At 38.6% G+C, this 20,952-nt stretch overlaps 1 protein-coding gene across 2 annotated transcripts in view; it reads left to right on the top strand.

Annotated features, from left to right (window-relative positions):
* The window catches only part of RNF128 (ring finger protein 128), a 112,826-nt gene that overhangs the window by 63,335 nt on the left and 28,539 nt on the right, over positions 1-20,952 (top strand). For both annotated transcript variants that reach the window (XM_033118632.1, XM_033118622.1), the window contains exon 2: positions 14,296-14,543. In XM_033118632.1, coding sequence (XP_032974523.1) covers positions 14,296-14,543 — 248 coding nt within the window. The remainder of the gene's footprint in view (positions 1-14,295; positions 14,544-20,952) is intronic.

Raw genomic sequence — 20,952 nt, 5'->3', positions numbered from 1 at the left:
CGGTTCATATACCACATATAAGTGAAATCATACGGTTCTCTGCTTTTTCTGTCTGACTTATTTTGCTTAACATTATAATCTCAAGATCCATCCATGTTGTCACAAATGGTCCTATTTCATCTTTTCTTACCGCCGAATAGTATTCCATTGTGTATATATACCGCAACTTCTTTATCCATTCATCTATCGAAGGACATTTTGGTTGTTTCCATGTCTTGGCCACTGTAAATAAAGCTGCAATGAACATTGGAGCACACGTGTCTTTATGGATAAATGGTTTCAGATTTTTTGGGTAGATACCCAGGAGAGGCATTGCTGGGTCATATGGTAATTCTATTTGTAATTTTTTGAGGAACCTCCACACTGCCGTCCATAGCGGCTGCACCAGTCTGCATTTCCACCAACAGTGTATGAGGGTTCCTTTTTCTCCACAGCCTCTCCAACACTTGTTACTATTTGTCTTGTTGATGATAGCCATTCTAACTGGGGTGAGGTGATATCTCATTGTTGTTTTTATTTGCATCCCTCTGATGATTAGTGATGTTGAGCATTTTTTTATATGTCTATTTGCCATTTGTATGTCCTCTTTGGAGAAATGTCTCTTCAGGTCCTCTGCCCATTTTTCAATTGGGTTTGTTTTTTGTTGTTGTTGAGTTGCATGAGTTCTTTGTATATTTTGGATATTAGCCCCTTATCAGAGGCACTGTTTGCAAAAATCTTCTCCCATTCAGTTGGTTGCTAGAGGGCCTTTTTAAAGAATAATAAGAAGAAAACGAAGAAGATCAAAAATATAAATAATAAAATGGCAATAGCTACATATCTATCAACAGTTATTTTCAATGTAAATGGATTAAATGTTCCAATCAAAAGATAGGGTGGCTGAATGGATAAGAAAGCAAGAGCCTTACATATGCTGCATACAAGAGACTCACTTCAGATTGAAAAACACACACAGAGAATAAAGGGATGGAAAAAGATACTTCATGAAAATGGAAATGAAAAATACAAAACAAACAAACAACAAAAAAACGCTGTGCAATAGCTATACTTATACCAGACAAAATAGACTTTAAAACAAAGGCTATAACAAGAGACAAGGACCCAGTAACCCCACTTCTGGGCATTTATCCGAACATACCCAAAACGCTACTTCAAGGGAACATATGCTTCCATATGTTCATTACAGCGTTGTTTACCATGGCCAAGATGTGGAGACAGTCTGAGTGTCTGTCGATGGATGAATAGATAAAGAGGAGGCGGTACATATATACAATGAAATATTGCTTGGCCATGGAAGGGAATGGGTTCTTTCCATCTGCGGTGCCATGGATGGACCTAGAGGGTACTGTGCTGGGTGTAATAAGTCTGACAGCGAAAGACATGTCATACAATTTCACTTATAAGTGGAATCTAAAGAACAAAATAAGCAAACAAAACAAACTCATAGATATAGAAAACATTTTGATGGTTGCCAGATGGGAGGGGGTTTGAGGGTGTGGGTGAAAAAAGGAGGAAGGATTAAGAAGTACAAATTGGTTGTCACAAAGCTATTATGGGGATGTTGGGTATAGCATAAGGAATATAGCCAAGAATATTGTAGTAACTATATATGGTGTCAGATGGGTACTAGATTTATCGGAGTAACAGATGGAACGGGTGTGGCAGCAGGGTGAAAAAGGTGAAGGGATTAAGAAGTACAAATTGGTAGTTACAAAATAGTCATGGGGATATAAAGTAAAGCAGATGTAAATATAGTGAATAATGCATTAATAAGTATGTATTAATAAGTATGTACCCAGGTGGGTACTAGACTAGTAGGGGGATCACTTTGCAAATTATGTAAATGTCTAACCACTATGCTATTCACCTGAAATTAATATAAAATAATACTGAATGTCAACTGTAATTGAAAAATTAATAAAAGGGGAGAAGGCGAAGGGAGTAAGAGGTCCAAATTTCCAGGAATAAAACAAATAAGTCATGGGGCTATAATGTACAGCATAGGGAATATAATCAGTAATAATGTGATAGTGTGGTATGGGGTCACATGGTTCCTGTACTTATGGTGATCACTTCTTTAGGTATATAAATGTTGAATAACTATGGTGTACCCCTGAAACTAATATAATATTGTATGTTAGCTATATTTGTAATAAAAATCTTTTTAAAAATGCCATTTAGGACTGCTTGGTCTGATGACCTTTGTTATCCGTCTTTGAAATACATTGACCTTCCCCAGTTGCCCAAAGAGTTTGAGCTATAGGGTGGGAAAGTGATCCTTTGAAAGCTGCTGTGGACAAAATGAGTATTCCCGAAGTCCACTTGAATTGGTTCCAGATTTTCTGATGGAAGAAATGTTTGTTAAAGAATTATGTTGGAATTTTTCACACTTAGATCTTGTTCATTCTAGATATGAGTGAATTCAGAAGTGCTGACCTCGTTGATTTATCAGGACGTTGGGCAGTATTGAATGTGAGCTTAGTTTTAAAAGAGCTACTTTGGCCTTCAATTGCCCTTACTACTTGTAACTCACTCATTGTAAATACTCTCTAATATTAAAAGTGGAATACTGGTTGAAATAGATACTGAATAGTTTTCCCCACCTCCTTGTATTTTGTGCTTGAATGCCAAAGTGTTGTAAGTATACCATCGTGCTTAGAATATTTAATATATTGTAAAGTGTTTAAGAATTTATTTTACATTTTGACACATTAATATTTAAATGTGGGGGGAGAAGTCCAGAAGTACAGAATTTACTACATAGTTTGCACTTGATAAATATTTGTTCAGTGAATTTGTGTTCACAAATGAATAATTAAGATTAGACCAAAACCACATCATTAGCCTTTTGAAAGCCAAGAAAGGGGTTGGCCACCAGCAGGATCCTAGACCAAATTTCTACATATTATGAATAATGACTAGAGAGTGTTTTTTTGCCAGTAGGGCCAAGAATAGATACCACTTATTTATATTAACATTTTAATTGAGTGATATTCAGTAACAGTAGTAAGAGTTGCTACAGCCTATTTTATTTACCTTTGTTCCTAAGACAGGCACATGCCCAAACCTTTATTCATTGTTGAACACTTGAAATTGGAGTCTGTCTTTCTTCTGTTACTTAATCGTTACCTTTTCCTAATCTGCCCCTTCTCCCAAAATACTTTAGATAGCAGAGTGCAAATGTGAAAAACTTGAGCCATATCGTGTCATTAATGATTTTTAAATAGGAAATTCAAGGATTCCTTATAGGATTAAGTGACTGATATATTTGTAGTATCAAGATAGTGTGGTTTAAGTTATACTGGATGTAGGAACTTGTGTTTAAGCAATTAGGGTCCAGATTAAATATTCTTGATCATTAAATTGTCAAATATAAAATGGTATCAATACACTAGAATTGTAAAAATGACAGCTTTTCTGCTATTCAACTCTAAAAATGTATCAGATATAATACATTAAAATTTATGAATAAATCCTTGACTTATCTCTTCAATCAGATAGTGAGGCATTTAACTAATATGTTTTATAGTTTGTCTTAATGATTTTGCCTAACAATCCAGGAAGGAAAAGCATGTAAATTGGCTCACAATCACCTTTGATACAAACTACAGATTTAAAGATTCAAATCCTGAAATGACAGCTGTTCTGTGATCAGGGTTTAGGCCATAGAGGTTTGTTGGTCAGTGTTTCTCATCAGACACTTTTTTTTTTTTTGCTTAAATTTTTTTATTAGACCATATATTAAAAAGTCAATTTATTTTTTTTAAAAAAGGTATTTGATGATATACAAAAGTAAAATTACAGATTCCAGAAGACAATAAGGCAAATTTTTTCATCCTGTAGAGAGTAATTTTTACCTCATGATAGTAATATTTTTTGTTTTTTAATTTAAACAATTTTACTGGCTTTATTCAGCAATTCATGAATCAGGCAGTAACCAATCTAGCAGAAAGTCTCTTGAAGAGCTGTACAAGATACTTTTATAGACCAAAGTAAGCAGGAACAAGCACGTTATACTGGGCATTTGCTGATTGATTACATCAGGGTTACTTTTCTTATACGGAGCAAAGGAAAGTCTTGGCCCACATCAGGTAACTTGTGCTGACCAAGCAAGCATGAATTGGTTGACCTAGGCCTTCCTTTTCTGGGAGAGCCAGCAAGTAAACTTAGTTTTTTGGTTTGCTGATATGGGGCTTAGCTTGAGTAACTCCGTCTTGGGACTAATTTGATTACTTTAACACCTTCAATATTGGAGTAATTTCTAAAATAAATTTTCTCCTGTCAACAGCATTTTGGGTGATTTAAACCTTGACTTGCTGTTGTTAAAAGATAAACTGAGGCATATTTTTAAAAACTTTAAATGTTTATTTGAGCCAAAATTAGTTTGAATTGGACAGTGCCAAACTGGAAATTGTTAGAAACACTCCACCAAAGGGAGCTAAGGGAAAGACTTTTATAGAGATGATATGGAAGCAGAGCAAGGAAATTATTTGATTGGCTATAGCTTAAGTAGATATCTTATTTGGGAAAGCCTAGTTGGCCGTTTGTGATTGGTTGTCCTTAGGTTTCAATTTCGGGTTTTTTTAAATTAATTTTTTATCAGTTTCAGGTGTACAAAGCAATGTGATCGACATTTAAACCCCTCATAAAGTGATAACCCCCCTCAAGCTACTACCCCTCTAACATCTCATACAACTGTTACAATACTATTGACTATCTTCCCTATGTTGTACTCCCCATCCCGTGACTATATATACCTATATATTTAGTTATAGTTGACATTCAGTATTATTCTACTTCAGCTCTTCAGGTGTATAGCGCATTGGTCAGGCATCTACACAGTCTATGATGTGATCCCCCTGATAAGTCCAGTGCCCATCTGGTACCTTACATGACCTTTACAACATTGTTGGTTATATTCCCCATACTGTCTTAACTATCAATTTGTATTTCTTAATGCCTTCACCTTTTTCACCCTGCCCCCAACCCCATTCCCATCTATCACCCTGATAGATCTAGTACCTATCTGGCACCATACCTAGTTTTTACAATATTATTGACTATATTCCTTATGTTATACCCTACATCCCCATGACTACTGTATAACAACTAATTTGTTCTTCTTAATCCCTTCCCTTTTCACCCATCCTTAACCCCCCTACCATCTTAAAGAAGTTCCTCTAAGATTCCTTGTAGTACTGGTTTGGTGGTGATGAACTCCTTCTGCTTTTTCTTGTCTGGGAAGCTCCTTATCTGTCCTTCAATTCTAAATGACAGCCTTGCTGGGTAGGGCAACCTTGGTTGTATGTCGTTGCTTTTCATCACATGGAATATTTCCTGCCACTGCCTTCTTTCCTGCAAAGTTTCTGTTGAGAAATCAGCTGACAGTCTTATCGGGGCTCCCTTGTAGGTAACTAACTGCTTTTTTCTTGCTGCTTTTAAGATTCTCTCTTTGTCTTTAACCTTTGGCATTTTAATTATGTGTCTTGGTGTTGGCCTCTTTGGGTTTATCTTGTTTGGAACTCATTGCTTCCTGGGCTTGTATGTCCATTTCCTTCATCAGGTTAGGGAAGTTTTCTGTCATTATTTCTTCAAATAGGTTTTCAATTCCTTGCTGTCTCTCTTCTCCATCTGGTATCCCTATAATGCGAATGTTGGTACACTTGATGTTGTCCCAGAGGCCCCTTAAAGTCTCCTCAATTTTTTGGATTCTTTTTTCTTTTTGCTGTTCTGGTTGGGTGTTTTCTGCTACCTTATCTTCTACATTGCTGGTTGGATCCTCTGCTTCATCCAATCTACTGTTGATTCCCTGTAATATAGTCTTCATTTCTGTTATTGTATCCTTTATTTCTGACTGGTTCTTTTTTATGGTTTTTATGGTTTCCATCTCCATTTTTATGAGATCATTGAGCATTCTTATAGCCAGTGTTTGGAACTCTGTGTCTGATAGATTGCTTATCTCCATTTCACTTATTTCTTTTTCTGGAGCTTTGTTCTGTTCTTTCATTTGGGACCTGTTTCTTAGTCTCCCCATTTTTTGGCTGTCTCCCTATGTTTGTTTCTATGTACAGTGGTACCTCGGTTGTCGAACGTAATCCATTCCAGAGGACCATTTGAGTTCTGAAACATTCGAAAACAGCCGACTGCTAGGCCTCAGGATCTTGCACTCAGCGGAAGCCAGCTGCTGCTTGTCTGGGTTCTGCAAACCTTTGAGAAACCCCAGGAAGGTCTGCAGCTTGAGCCAAAGCAGGCAGTCTGCATGCATGAGAAAGCCACTGGAAGCGGCCTGGGTGTACCTGAAAGTTGGGTGGGGCCAGGTCTCAAATCACCAGGGCAGGGTGAACAAACGGGGGAGACTCAGAAATGGCAGCCACATGTGTTCGCACACCTGGAAGGGGGAGGGCTCAACAAGAAACAGTGGCCTCTGCCAGCTCCCTGTCCAGGAGAAAGCCGCCTCTCCAGTCCCTGTCCCAAGCCAGACAACTCAGTTTCCCACCATGTGTCTCTGCCGCCTTTCCAGCCACTGCCGCAGCCTGGAGCTCAGAGCGAGTGATTCCACTGGTGAGTAAATCTGTGCACAGTCCATTTAAGAGGAGCGCCTGTGAATGCAGCCGCACTCAGTCTCGCTCAGTCACAATCTCCACTGGTTTTCACAACCAAAAATTATGGGACTTCTCTCCCCAGCACTGGAACCCTGGGCTTGGGTGGGGCTGGTATCTCTCATTCCTTTAGGGGATGGGGGCACCCCCACCACCGAAATAGCCCTCCCGATCTTTAATGGTCATGTGTGTGTGTGTGTGTGTGTGTGTGTGTGTGTGTGTGTGTGAGACCAACACATTCAGCGTCTCTGACCTTTCTACCAGTCTGGAGGTGGCTTCTTCTGCAATTCCTTAGTTGAAAGGCTTCAGTTCAGCTTGATTTCAGGCGATTCTCAATAGTGGTTGTTTTGTAAATTAGTTGTAATTTTGATGTGGTTGTGAGAGAAGGTAAACACAGCATTTACCTGCTGCACCATCTTGGTTGTCTGTCAGTAATAGTTTTCTTAAAGAGTCAAAAGGTACAAAAAAAAAAACAACACACACACACAAAAAAAAAAAAAAAAAAAAAAAAAACCGCATCCAGGATGCCCACCACTGCAGGTCCCAGACACTTTTAACCTAGTTTTTTCTTTTCTTTTTTAAGGGGGTGGAGTGGGGGAATGGGTGCTATGTTTTCTGGAAAAACAGAATGAAATTAATAGTTGATTTGGAAATTCCATACGGCTAAAGGAAGAAATGTAGTCACATTCCTTTGCCAGAACTTGACTTTAGAAATTCAGTACAGCCTTAACCTCCTTGAGGTAAAAACTGCAACCCAGTGTTCTGATTCCCACTTCAGTGTTATTTTTGCTACATTATGCTTTCTCCCTGGCTCAAACTCTAGTCTATTTCTGGTTACCAATTTTTTTAAATGAAGAGCACTACCAAATTCACAAATATCAAAACAAGTACAATTTGTTATTTTACAAGTTATTGGACACTGAAGAAAAATATGTTTTCTTTTTTATATAGGAAGATATTCTCCTAACCCAGTATCAGTTCAGAATGTGCTTTGGAATTTTTTTTCTATTGCAGGCCATGATGATGGATATGCACAATTTGTTTCACTGGCATAATGATGAATGGCTAATATATAGGAGTCATTTGCAAGGGCCTAGAGGGAAGGGATATATTTTATTTCTTTTTGTAACTCCAAGGCTTGGCACAGTGTCTGACATGTGTGTAGATACTTTTTAAAAAAAACTTAATTATTGAGATTTCAAGTACTGTCTTCTGTATATAACTACTCCACAAGAAGGGCAATTGAACAATAACTTTGATCTTATTAGCACTATGTTTTAATCAACTGAGCCGTTCAACCCATATTTGGTTTCTTAAGCCTGGTATCATGTTTTGCCATGTATAAAGTGCTCCCGTGTATAATGTGCACCCACGTTTTTGGCCTAAACTTTCAGGGAAAAAAACCTTTCATTTTAATTTAAATTTTTATTTGTTTACATTTAAGTACTTTTTTTGTGTTATAAAGGAATTTTAGCGTTTATTTCTTAACATATTATGGTACAAGAAATTTTATGTGACAAATAATTCTAAAACACAAGAACAGATACAAGGTACAAGAAATTTTATGTACTGGTGACAAATTTATGATATTTAGGCACCATAGAAGGCCCAGAACTCTTCATTGTTGCAAGTTGGTCATAAGTTCAACAAAACCAATCATTGTATTCCAGGGTATTATTTTGCATACAGATATCGGTATTGATTTCTAGAGTTATACTTTTAACTCATAAGCATAAATAAAAGAATTAAAAACATTTATATATAGAGAGAATTAGTACTACCCATGCATAATGCACATCCTTATTTTTCCCTCACAAATTTGGGCAAAAAAGTGCACATTATACATGGCAAAATACAGTACTTTCCAAAGGACGTTGTTGGTATAGTGAAATTTTAGATAGGAAAGTGGAAAGGTTGATAGCTGGTACAAGAGTCTGTGTATTAGTACATAAATATTGGTTTTAAAGATCAACTAAGAATGTTTTGAGGAAATAGCAATAATTTTAAAGATTGCAATGAAACTACTTCTGTTTAATATGTTGTTGTACTGCTGTAAGAGAATAAGCTGATAAGCCAAATTCTGCAGCATAAAGAACATGTATTCAATGATATAAGTTGGTTATCTGTTAATTGAACTTGTTCTATTGAGGGCCTGAACTCTTATCTTCATGGAAGATCAATTCTCATAAGCACCTGAACAGTGCTTTGAGTTTCTCTAGGAAGGAAATATCAGTACCCCAGCCTTTCAAGTAGGCAAAAGATTATATTTTAATCGTCTCTTTGAAAAAATGCCATTCTTCACATTTTCTAAATCTTGGTTAAGATGAGAAAAGCTTCTGGTCTTTATGTGTGCATATTCAATGTTCCCTTCACTTTCTATTCCTCAATACACCAGAAATTATAGAGAATAAATATTCAGAATAAGTTCTGAATATGACTACATATATGGTGCTTATAATAAATGGCTAACTTTTTACATACAGAATATGTTTTGTGATGTTTTAAAAAGATCACTTATAAAGTCACTAATTTTAACTTCAGAGGTTTGGAATCAGCTGAAGCATAATAATAGCCCTGTGAGTCTCCAATATTTTAGGGACAGAGAAAGCCTAAGGGAGACAAAGGCTCGGCAAGGCCTGCTTTAACAACACACACACACACCACACACCCCAATCAGAAAAGTTTTTTTTTTTTCCTTTTCCACAAGAAGAATTCTGGTTATTCTTTGGAATTTCATGGTACGTATCATATTTTGTGGTTTTCAACAGAGTTGCAAGTAGAAAAGCAAATTTAACTTGGGACTGTACGTGAACTTTGACTGGCTTTTCCAAGTAGCTATGAATAAGTGAAATGAATAAACCAAGTAATTTTGTTGTAAGCTTTAAACTGTATACTACTTGTCTTTGAGTTTTGACTCTGTAATGTCCAGCGGTGTGCTGGACTCATATGGCTCAGCGAACTGTACCCATAATTTCCCAACTCCACATTCATACAGCCCTGGAAGTAGTATTTATACCATGGAAATTGGTACATGCTGCAAATCAAGGATTCCTACTCCCCTCGCCCCCAAGAACCAGTTATTAATCATTTACCACACACCCTCCCCCAAATGTACCTATTTAAATTTCATTTTTGCAGTCAAATAAAAGCTTTAGATTTCACTGAAGATAGAAAACTGATGTAGGAAAAGGTGGTAGAGAGCAGAGGCACTGAAGCCAAACTGCCTGTGTTCAGATACCAGTTGTGCACTTATTAGCTTGTATTGTCCTAGGCAAGTCAGTCAGTCTTATCTTTAATGGGATAATAGCAATGCCTACCTTGTAGGGTTGATGTGGAGATTAAGTATGTTAAATGCATATAAAGCACTTAGTTTATAGATAAATCTTATCTGGCAACCTCAATTATCCAGAGCATAACCAGCATTCAGGAAGTAAACAAAAATGTCACTGAGCAACCAATATAAATATCAGAGGGTACTTGCACTGAAGCCCTCAAGCTCTCTCTCTGGAAGTCTATTTTACTCTTTCTTCAGACCCAAGCTTGGTTGAGTTTTCAGTTGACAGTAGGATTAGAGAGGAGAGATGCTGCTAGCCGCAACAAGTGAGAACATTCTTCCTCCAAAGAAAATTACTCAAGGTGAGAATTCAAAAATGAGTCAAACTGAATGATCTCTAGGGTCCATTCAAGCTCCAAAAATCTATGACTATGGTGAAAAATCATAACTGTTTGGGGACAAATGACCTTACTGTTATATTAAATAATGGCTTACAAAGATGATCTGCTGTCGATAATAAATCATAATCAGTATATCCTAGGTAGGAAAATCAGGCACTGTAGATTACTTTTCTAAATGTCCATTCAAAATTGTTAAAATTAAATGTTTGTGTAAAAATTTTTATTACTTGAAAATTTTATTTATATGGAACACCTAATTCCCTGACAATCCAAGATAACGGAAAGCATTACTGTAGTTAATTAAAAGATGGTCTCTGCCCTTAAAATGTTCTTAGAGAGGGCATATGGCATGCCAATTGAAATGCAAAGCAAAGTGAAGTACTAGAAGATGTTAAAACCAAGTGACAAAAAAAAAAAAGAGAGAGAGAACATTTATATTCCAACTTGGAACTTGGGAAATTAACATAGGAGGCAATATTTGAGCTGGATTTGAGTAACAGACAGGCAGAGAAGGATGGTGGAAGTGTCAGAGCAGATTAGGACATTTTAGGCTGAGGGAACAGAAGGAATAAAAGGAGAGTTATGAAAATTGAATAACAATAGTTAGGCCCATGTGGCTGGATCTGAGTGTTCATGACATGGGAGTGTAGTGGAGATATATCCAACTTGAAAGGTTAGTTGGGACCAGGTCATATAATGCTTTAAATACTAGGCCGAGGAGTCAAACTTTAATAGGGAATAAGGAGTCAGTAAAGACTTCTGAGCAGGGAACAGGCATTATTCAACCAAGTGATGGCAAAAGTCAACCAGGAAGGTCAGCTCTGATGAAGGGAGGGGGGAAAATTGGATATTCAGTGACCAATTAGGAGGTTAATGAAGTAGTTCATGTAAGGATATTATGATGGCCTATATTATATAGGCAGCAGGAATGGAAAGAAGAATCTGATAATACCATAGGAGATGCCAAGGAAGTAGCATCTACATGACTTAGTAGGTTAGCAGTAAGTATGCACACATGATTCTGAGGTTCCTAAACCAGGTGACCAGATAGTTGTAATGCCATTAACTGTGGTTGGGAACAGTGGAGGGGGAACAGTTTTTAAATAGTTGCAGGGGCATGTAAAGAGGACATATATAATAACACTTAGAAATAGGTCTTTTATGTGGTTAGAAAGCTGATTCAGTAGTTGGACTATATATAGCTTGTATGAGTATGAATTGGGGTGGTTGAAGCACAGCATTGTTCATTATGTATAGACAATGTATTTCTTGCCTATCCTTGTTTTTTAATCTCCATCTGACCACAATGGTGTGTATGTTCCTGAGCATTCACCCCTGCCACCCACCTCATATCTTCTAAAAGAATGAAAACGTATTTCTGTTAGTCAAAAAAAATCAGAAGACATCTATTATTAAAAAGAAATCTTTAAAATTATTATGTACTCCCAAACCTAATTTTTAGAATTATCCATGCCTTCAAAGATTATACAGGTTACAGTATCAGAAATGAATGCTAGGTTATATAGTTAATCAAAACTTTATAACCAGAAATCTTCCTGACAGATGGCTTGTAGAGAAAAGACAAAGACTATGCTTTTAGTGCCAAAGCTAGACATTTAAAGCCCCAAATAAATAGAAAAATGAGCCACTCTCTTGCAAAATCACCAATTCTCTAGACCCATAAAGGATATTTGGGTCATATACTAGATAGAGGAGAAAGTTGCAACTGTAAGCATTTCAGACTCCTTCACTTCCCATTGCCTTTGAGATTTTTTCCCCCTGTAAACATGAAGAGAATGAGTCATCAATGTCTACCAAATGAGTGATTGCAAATAAGTCAGTAAAGTTATAAAAGCGTTTAACTGGCTATCATAAATAAAAATAGTATCTTTTAGAACTTTAAAGAGCTGTAATAATACCTTATAAATGTATTTTTGGAATATATACTTTCAAGTAAAGAGAGGACCTTTTGAAGACTTTGGCAACTGGGGGCAGTAAATTTAAGGGATTACCTGGGTAATAATTCTGCTATGTATATTGCTATTTAAGGTTTGTACTCTTAATTTGATTATTAAAAGTATGGATACTATTTTAATATTGTACATTTGTATTTAAATTCTAGTTTGAAGGGCCTTTTAGAGTCGTGTGTGTGTGGTTTTGTTTATTCCAGATTAGAGTTTGATCATTAACCAAGATAGTACTTTAACTTAATATCAGTGGGAGGTTTCTCTGGTTGGTAATCTCTTAGAACTCTAAGAGAACTCTATTCAAAGAACTCTATTCTTTTGCTTAAGGTTATTGGTCTATAAACTAGAAGGAATATAAACCTTGATAAGCATTGAAATGGCATGAGTCATCTGACATTCTCACAGCATCGGGAAAGATATTTGTCCTTCATTTTTTTCACAACATTTATATAGTTGGGTGGTAGGGAGGAGAAAGATTAGTGGGGGGTTAAAGAGGGAAGTGTTACAGAGATTAGACCTTTAGATTGTTAACCCCGATGGTCTATGGTCGTTGATGCCAGTCAACACCAACAGAAATTCCCAATTTGGGGTGCAGTGAAGGGGAAGGAGACTTTATTCATTGCAAACAGTTCAATTGTGATATAACACAGCTGTGGAACAGCTCAATTGTGATACAGCTCAGCTGGAGAAAAGCATAGCTGGGAGGTGGCCCTAGGTGTGAAGCAGTCCCTGTGTTGCAGCTCAGCCCCTCTCCAGCAAGACAGTTCTGCTCTGCTCCAGCAAGTCAGCTTAGCTGGTATGGCTCCAGCCAGGGAAAGTGCGTTCCAAGAGCCACAGGGAAGCTTACTTATATAGAGAAGTCCCTGCCCCTGGTCCCTGATTGCTCCATTCTCATGCAAATGAGGACTCCAAATCCTCAGTTTGGTTGGTCCAAAAAACACTGTCCTGATTGGTTAGTGAAGATGTTAATGAGGTTGTAACTGCACAACTATGATTGCACTGGGAAAATCCCAGTCATATTGGTTGAAATACAACTCCAGGAACTCCTTTATTGGTTGGCTCAGATGGCAGGAACATAGTGCAGGCAGGCCATTCAGTGGAAGCTTCTCCCTGAAGCACAGCTTGTATGAGAGGCCCTTGCTCAGCAATGACTGCTAAGTTCTATTTTTATATTTGAGCCCAATCAGCCACCAAGAGCCCTTCTTAGTAGGTACCTTCATTCTCAGGGTCAACACAACTAACACTTAGACTACTGGACTAAGTAATGAATTTAGTCTAATTTTAGAATTGATTTTAGTTGGTGTTGAATAGTAACATACATCTCTATCAGTTTTATAGTCATTGCTAACCAGATTAGGTCCATGCAAAACCTTAGAGTACCTTGGACAAATTTTATATTGATTTTGAGGATATAAAAGAAATGGAATACATACATATATATATATATATATATATATATATATATATATATATAGTACATTTGGGCTTAAATAAATGTATACATATATATGTATATATAGTACATTTGGGCTTGTAAACATTATTTTTCTCAAATTACTAATCTTAATATGTAAATCGTTGCACTTTTTAGTAGTGAGCTCCTGAGAAAGTCTATCCTACCTTATAAATTGGGAAATGTACAGTTAAAATATTTCTGTCTTTCCCAAATCTCAGATTCCATAGGATGTAAGCCCTATTCTTTACCATCCAGGGGACTATTTATCTTACAGAAAGCCTTCATATATAAGAGGCAAATTAGGCCCCAGACTCAACTGTTGAATTATCAGTGCCTAATCTGTGGAGAGTGGAGATATGTGTTATGTATCACAGCTTCCTTACGAAACTATGAGTTCCTTAAGATTAGTAACCAAGTCTTGGCATGTGTATATCTGCTATAATTTATATATGCATATTAGGTGCCCAATAAATGTTAATTAAGTAAATGAGTATCCTTTCTTTGTCTCATTGGGAATCATTTAAAATCACTTCAGCACTTGGATTTTTATACTAAGAATGCTTTACGAAAACAAAACTAAATTCCTTTTCTTTTACAGGTGCAGGAGACATTGTTGCAATCATGATTGGCAATCTGAAAGGCACAAAAATCCTACAATCAATTCAAAGAGGCATACAAGTAACAATGGTCATCGAAGTAGGGAAAAAACATGGCCCTTGGGTGAATCACTATTCAATTTTCCTCGTTTCTGTGTCCTTTTTTATTATTACGGCAGCAACTGTGGGCTATTTTATCTTTTATTCTGCTCGAAGATTACGGAACACAAGAGCTCAAACCAGAAAGCAGGTTTGTAAAGGTCCTTTCTTCCAATTTAAAATTACTTTACTGTATTAATTTAGTTTTGATGTCATGAATTTTAATATATTTCACTTGATAATGATCCATGCATATGTTTTACAAAACCTGATCATTTTAAAAAGTATATCAGCTTATAGCCTCTCAAATCTTTTAATTTCTGTAAATTGTCTATGGCCTTAATCCTACCTGATTAAGTTTTCTAAAATCTCATTATGGAGCGCAGCCAGCATTTAATTATATATGGGTATAAATACGTATGTTTTTTAAATAGTCTTTTCCTAAATTACAAAAGCATTTCATACTCAATATAGAAAATTTAGAAATTAGAAAGTACAGGGGAGTATTTAATCTTTTCTTATGGCAGAATAGTATTCCATAGTAGCTAAGCAAAATAAGTCAGACAGAAAAAGTCGAGAACCATCTGACTTCACTCTTATGTAGAATATAAAACTGAAAGCAACAAAGGAACGAGACAAACAAACAAAGAAACAAAAACTCATAGACACAAACAACAGTTTAGTTCTTACCACAGGGTAAGGGAGGAGGGGTTGTAGAAGAGGGTAATGGGGGACAAATATATGGTGATAGAAGGAGAACTGACTCTGGGTGGTGAGTACACAATGTGATATATAGATGATATATTATAGAAATGTATATTAGAAACCTATGTAGTTTTACTAAATATTGTCATCCCAATACCTTTAATTAAATAAAAAAAAAAGAAGAAGAAGAAGAAGAAAGAAAATACATGGGAATTTGCAAGAGAGGTCCAAGATGGTGGATTAGGTAAATGCTATGCCTACTGCATCCCAGGATCACACCAAAATTACAAATAAACTATAGAACAATTAATCTCAAGAATCATCTGAAGGCTAGCTGAACAGAAGAACCCCTATAACTAAGAATATAAACAAGAGGCCACATCAAGATGGGTAGGAGGGGGGAAGACCCAAAGCGGGCTGACCCCAAGCCCACAGATGGTGGTTGAATACCTGGAGGGACACCTCGGTGGCAGATGTTCCCCCTAAAGATGGATGGGTCCCAGTCCAGGGGTCCTGTGCCAGGAAGAGAGGTTCACATGGCATCTGATAGTGAAAATCATCGAGGACTCTGTCTGCCCTTCCTGATGGGGAGAAGGGCAGCTGGAAACACAGACACCCTCCTGTAGAGCCGGCACATGGACTCACTCGCTTGTGGGCACTCACCTGGTCTCTGGTGGAGGGATGGCAGCTCAGGAGGCCCAGAGACATGCAGGGAAGGACTGAGTGGTGTGGCTTTGGTGCAGGAGCTGGAGGGACAGGAGCCATTGTTGTCCCTGTGTGGATCCTGATACACGTGTGGCTTACAGGAGGACGCCAACTTTTCAGGGTTAAGCCCTCCTTCAAAGGGCCAAGTCTAGGACCGCACTGGTCTGGTGGAATCTGTACATGCGCACTGCCTTGATGATGACCTGGGTCCCCATCCCCCCCATCCCCCCACCCCCTTACCCCACATACACACAACTGGTGTTACTTTACCTGGGGCACTCTTGACTGCTGGGCTGCCGGCCCCTCCCCACAGGCTGCAGAAGCCTTTTTGCAGCTGGCGGGATACCTGCGGTGACACTGGAAACATTTACTGGTCGGCGGTAACCCAAGACCTGCATCACAGTGTCTCAGAGGCAGCTCCCGGGAATCTGCGGGCCTGAGACGGGTGGTGACTAACCGTGGTGTACTCGGGGCATTTTTGCGGGGTGATCGCAGGCCCAGGACTGGTGCAGGAGCAGAGACAGCATTGACTTTGTAGAAACCACAGACCACAACCCTTAGCTCCATGGAACCCCACCCTGCCTACCTAGAGCTACATTGTCAGGGGCACTCTGGGCACCTGGGTGGCTGGCCCCACCCAACAAGGCACAGAGGCCTTTTACAGCAGTGGACAGCCTGTGATGGTCCCGGGAGATTTTCGTGGTGGACAGAGACACAAAACCTGCACCGCAGCCACTCTACTCCACAGCTGTCAGGAATTTGCGAGCCTGAAGCAAGTGGTGGCTGGTTATGGTGTTCTAAGGGTGAAGTGGTCGCAGGACGGGCACTGGTGGAAGAACTGAATCTGCATTAACTTTGTAAAAACCACCACTGGCCATATCTAGTGACTCACTTGAACTCCACCCTGCCCAGTTAGTGCTGCATTGCCTGGGACACTCTCAGCACCAGTTCAGGCAGCCTAGCCCCCGAACCTAAGGAGGCTCTTTCAACAGCTGGACCTTACAGGCAGCCGGCGGGTGGCAATAGGTCTACAGGACCCTGGGCATTTTACTAAGCAGCCTCAGGCCCACAACTGGTGGCAGCTAGTCTCAATTCACAGCAAGGCCACCCCCACATGCCTCCAGGCACAGCACTGGCAGCAGCCAACAACATATAGCTTTGTGGCTCCTACCAGGTAGCAGCTGGCCAGGAACAGGCAAGGCTGAAATTGGCCTGCATGGGCGCCCCTCCCAAAAGACACCAGAAACAACACACCCAGAGGCTGGCTTCAGATCACACCAGAGTGCTACCTGGTTAGCCCTACAAGTGGGACACCCAAAGGGGGAGGTGTCTAAACAGGCACAAGAGCCTGCGGGGGCGAATCCTGTAAGGGGCTAGCCCCCACAAAGCAGCTCATACACTGTGAACGTAGACAGTCCTCACAGTCAGTCAGCCCGGAAGTCAGTCCCACTCACTGATGTGTCAAAAGTAATCAAGGCTCATTTACAACAGGAGAACACGCACAGCACACTCAAGTGACACTCCTGGACCACACACAAAGGAGATCAGGGAGACTGTACCATTGGACCACACAGAACACATACTACATAAGGCCATGCAGCAAAGACTGAGAGACATAGGAGATCTACCTAAACATAGAAGCACACACAGAGAGGCAGCCAGAATAAGGAAACAAAGAAACGTGTGCCAAATGAAGGAACAATAAAAACCTCCAGAAATAGAACTAAACGAAATGGAGGCAACCAACCTACCAGAGACAGAGTTTAAAACACTGCTTATAAGAATACTCAAGGAACTTAGTGAGAATTTCAACAAAGAGATAGCAAACATAAAGAAGGACATAGAAACCATAAAAAAGAACCACTGAGAAATAATGAATACAGTAACTGAAATGAAGAATACACTAGAAGGAATCAATAGCAGATTAGATGAAGCAGAGGATTGAATCAGCGATTTAGAAGACAACATAGCAGAATACACCCAATTGGAACAACAAAAAGAAAAAAAAGAATTTAAAAAATGAAAATAGTTTAAGCTACCTGTGGGACAACATCAAGCATAACAACATAGGTATCATAGGAGTACCAGAAGGAGAAGAGAGGGAGCAAGGGATCGAGAACCTGTTTGAAGAAATGACTGAAAACTTCCCTAACCTGGCAAAGTAAATAGAAATACAAGCCCAGGAAACACAGAGTCCCAAACAAGATGAACTCAGGCCCACACCAAGACACATCAAAATTAAAATGGCAAAGGTTAAAAACAAAGAGGAAATCCTAAAAGCACCAAGGGAAAGACTGGTTACGTACAAGGGAACTCCCATAAGACCATCAGCTAATTTCTGAACAGCAACTTTGATGGCCAGAAGAGAGTGGCAGGAAATATTCCAAGTGATGAAAAACAAGGGGCTACAACCAAGAATGCTCCACCCAGCAAGGCTATCATTTAAAATTGAAGGAGAGATAAAGCACTTCCCAGACGAGAAAAGCTAAAGGAGTTCATTACCACCAAGCCAGCATTACAAGAAATGTTAAAAGGGCTTCTTTAAACAGAAGAAAGAAGAACACAAAAGAAAATAAAAGGTATGAATAATAAAATGGCAATAACTATGTACTTATAAATAATCACTTTAAATGTAAATGGATTAAATGTTCCAATCAAAAGACATAGGGTAGGTGAGACCCATGCATATGCTGTCTACAAAAGACCCACATCATATCAAAAGACACACAGAGACTAAAAATAAAGGGATGGAAAAAGATATTTCACTCAAATGGAAATGAGAAAAAAGCTGGAGTAGCAATAGTTATATCAGATAAAATAGACTTTAAAATGAAGACTATAATAAAAGACAAAGAAGGACATTACATAATAATAAAGGGATCAATCCAATAAGAGAACATCACCCTAGTAAATATGCACCTAACATAGGAGCACCCAAATATATAAAGCAAATATTGATCAACATAAAGGCAGAGATCAAGCATAACACAATCATAGTAAGGGACTTTAACACTCCACTGACACCAATGGGCAGATTTCCAGACAGAAAATCGACAGGGAAACAGCGACTTTAAATGACACACTAGACCACATGGATCTTACGGATATTTTTAGAGCATTTCACCCTACAGCAGCAGACTATACATTCTTTTCAAGTGCACATGGAACGTTTTCCAAGGTGCACCACATGTTAGGCCACAAAAAAGTCTCAATAGATTTAAGAATATTGAAATCATATTAAATGTCGTCTTTGACCACAGTGGTATGAAACTAGGAATCAATTACAAGATAAAAACTAAAAAACACACAAACACATGGAGACTAAATAACATGCTACTAAATAATGAATGTGTCAACAATGAGATCAAGGAATAAATCAAAAGATGCCTCGAGACAAATAAAAATGAAAACAAAATGACCCAAACTCTATGGGACACAGTGAAGGCATTCCTAGGAGGGAAAGTCATAGCAATGCAGACCTACCTAAAGAAACAAGAAAAATCTCAAATCAGCAGTCTATCTTTACACCTAAAGGAACTGGAAAATGAATAGCAAACAAAGCCCAAAGTGAGGACCAGGAAGGAAATGATAAAGATAAGAGTGGAAATAAATGATACAGAGATTAAAAAAATCCATTTGTCTACCGATGGTCATTTCGGTTGTTTCTATGTCTTGGCCATTGTGTATAGTGCTGCAATAAACATAGGGGTGCATAAATTATGAATGTCAACTACAATTTTATATTATATATATATATACACACACACACACACACACACATATACACACACACATACATACATACATATAGTTACAAGAAGCAGAGTACAGCATTAGTAATAGAGAAAGTGGAAATGTAATGGCCGTGTGTGAAGTCAGAGGGGTAGTGGATGCGGGGCGGGGGAGTGTCACTGTGTGAGGGATATAAATGATAAATGTCTAACTGTTTTGTCTAATTGTTTGTCTAAATGTCTAATTGTTTTGTGCACCTGAAACTAATAATAATAATAATAAAATGTTAAACAAAAACCAATACGAAAGATCAATGAAACCAAGAGCTGGTTTTTTGAAAAGATAAACAAAATTGAAAATCCTTTAACCAGACTCATCAAGAAAAAGAGAGGACCCAAATAAGTAAAATCAGAAGTGGAAGAGGAGAAGTGACAGCTGACAAAAAGAAATACAAAAAAAATTTTAAGAAAATATTATGAGCCAATAAATTGGACAATCTGAAAGAAATGGATAAATTCCTAGAAACATACAATCTTCCAAGGCTGAATCACGTAGGAACAGAAAATCTGAACATATTGATTACTACCAACGAAATTGAATCAGTGATCAACAAACTCCCAACAAACAAAAGTCCTGGACCAGATTGCTTCACAGGTGAATTTTACTAAACATTCAGAAAAGAATTAACACCTATTCTTCTCAAACTATTTCAAAAAATCCAGGAGGAGGGAAGGCTCCCAAGTTCATTTTACAAGTCTACTGTTACCCTGATTCCAAAACCAAAGAAAGACATTACAAAAAAGAGAAAACTATAGGCCAATATCTGTAATGAACATAAATGCAAAAATCCTCAAAAAATGTTAGCAAACCGAATTCAGCAATACATTAAAAAGATCAGAGGTCAGCCCAGTGTCTCAGGTGGTTGGAGCACCGTGCTGTGCTCCTAATGCCAAGGGCGAAGGTCGCTGGTTCGATTCCCACATGGGCCAGTGAGCTGCGCCCTCTACAGCTAAGATTGTGAACAATGGCTCTTCCTGGAGCTGGGCTGCCATGAGCAGCCAGAGGTCGACATGGGCTACCATGTGTTGCTGTGAGCGGCCTGTGGCCAGCGTGAGTGGCCTGCAGCCAGCATGAGTGGCTGGTAGCTGGCGAGAGCTGCTCTGAGCTGCTGTGAGCGGCCAACCCAAGACCGGCGACCAACTGCCCCAGCCGTGGGGAGCACAAGGCTCATAATACCGGCATGGGCCAGGGAGCTATGTCCTACACAACTAGACTGAGAAACAACGGCTTGAACTGGAGTGTGGGGTGGGGGTGGGGAGGCGGAAGAAGGGGGAAAAAGGGATCATATACCACAATCAAGTGGGATTATTTCCTGATATACAAGGTTGGTTCACTGCGTGCAAAGCAATTAATGTTAT

The sequence above is a fragment of the Rhinolophus ferrumequinum genome, chromosome X (assembly GCF_004115265.2).
Source record: "Rhinolophus ferrumequinum isolate MPI-CBG mRhiFer1 chromosome X, mRhiFer1_v1.p, whole genome shotgun sequence".
NCBI lineage: Eukaryota > Metazoa > Chordata > Mammalia > Chiroptera > Rhinolophidae > Rhinolophus > Rhinolophus ferrumequinum.
This window is presented reverse-complemented; position numbering and strand designations above follow the sequence as displayed.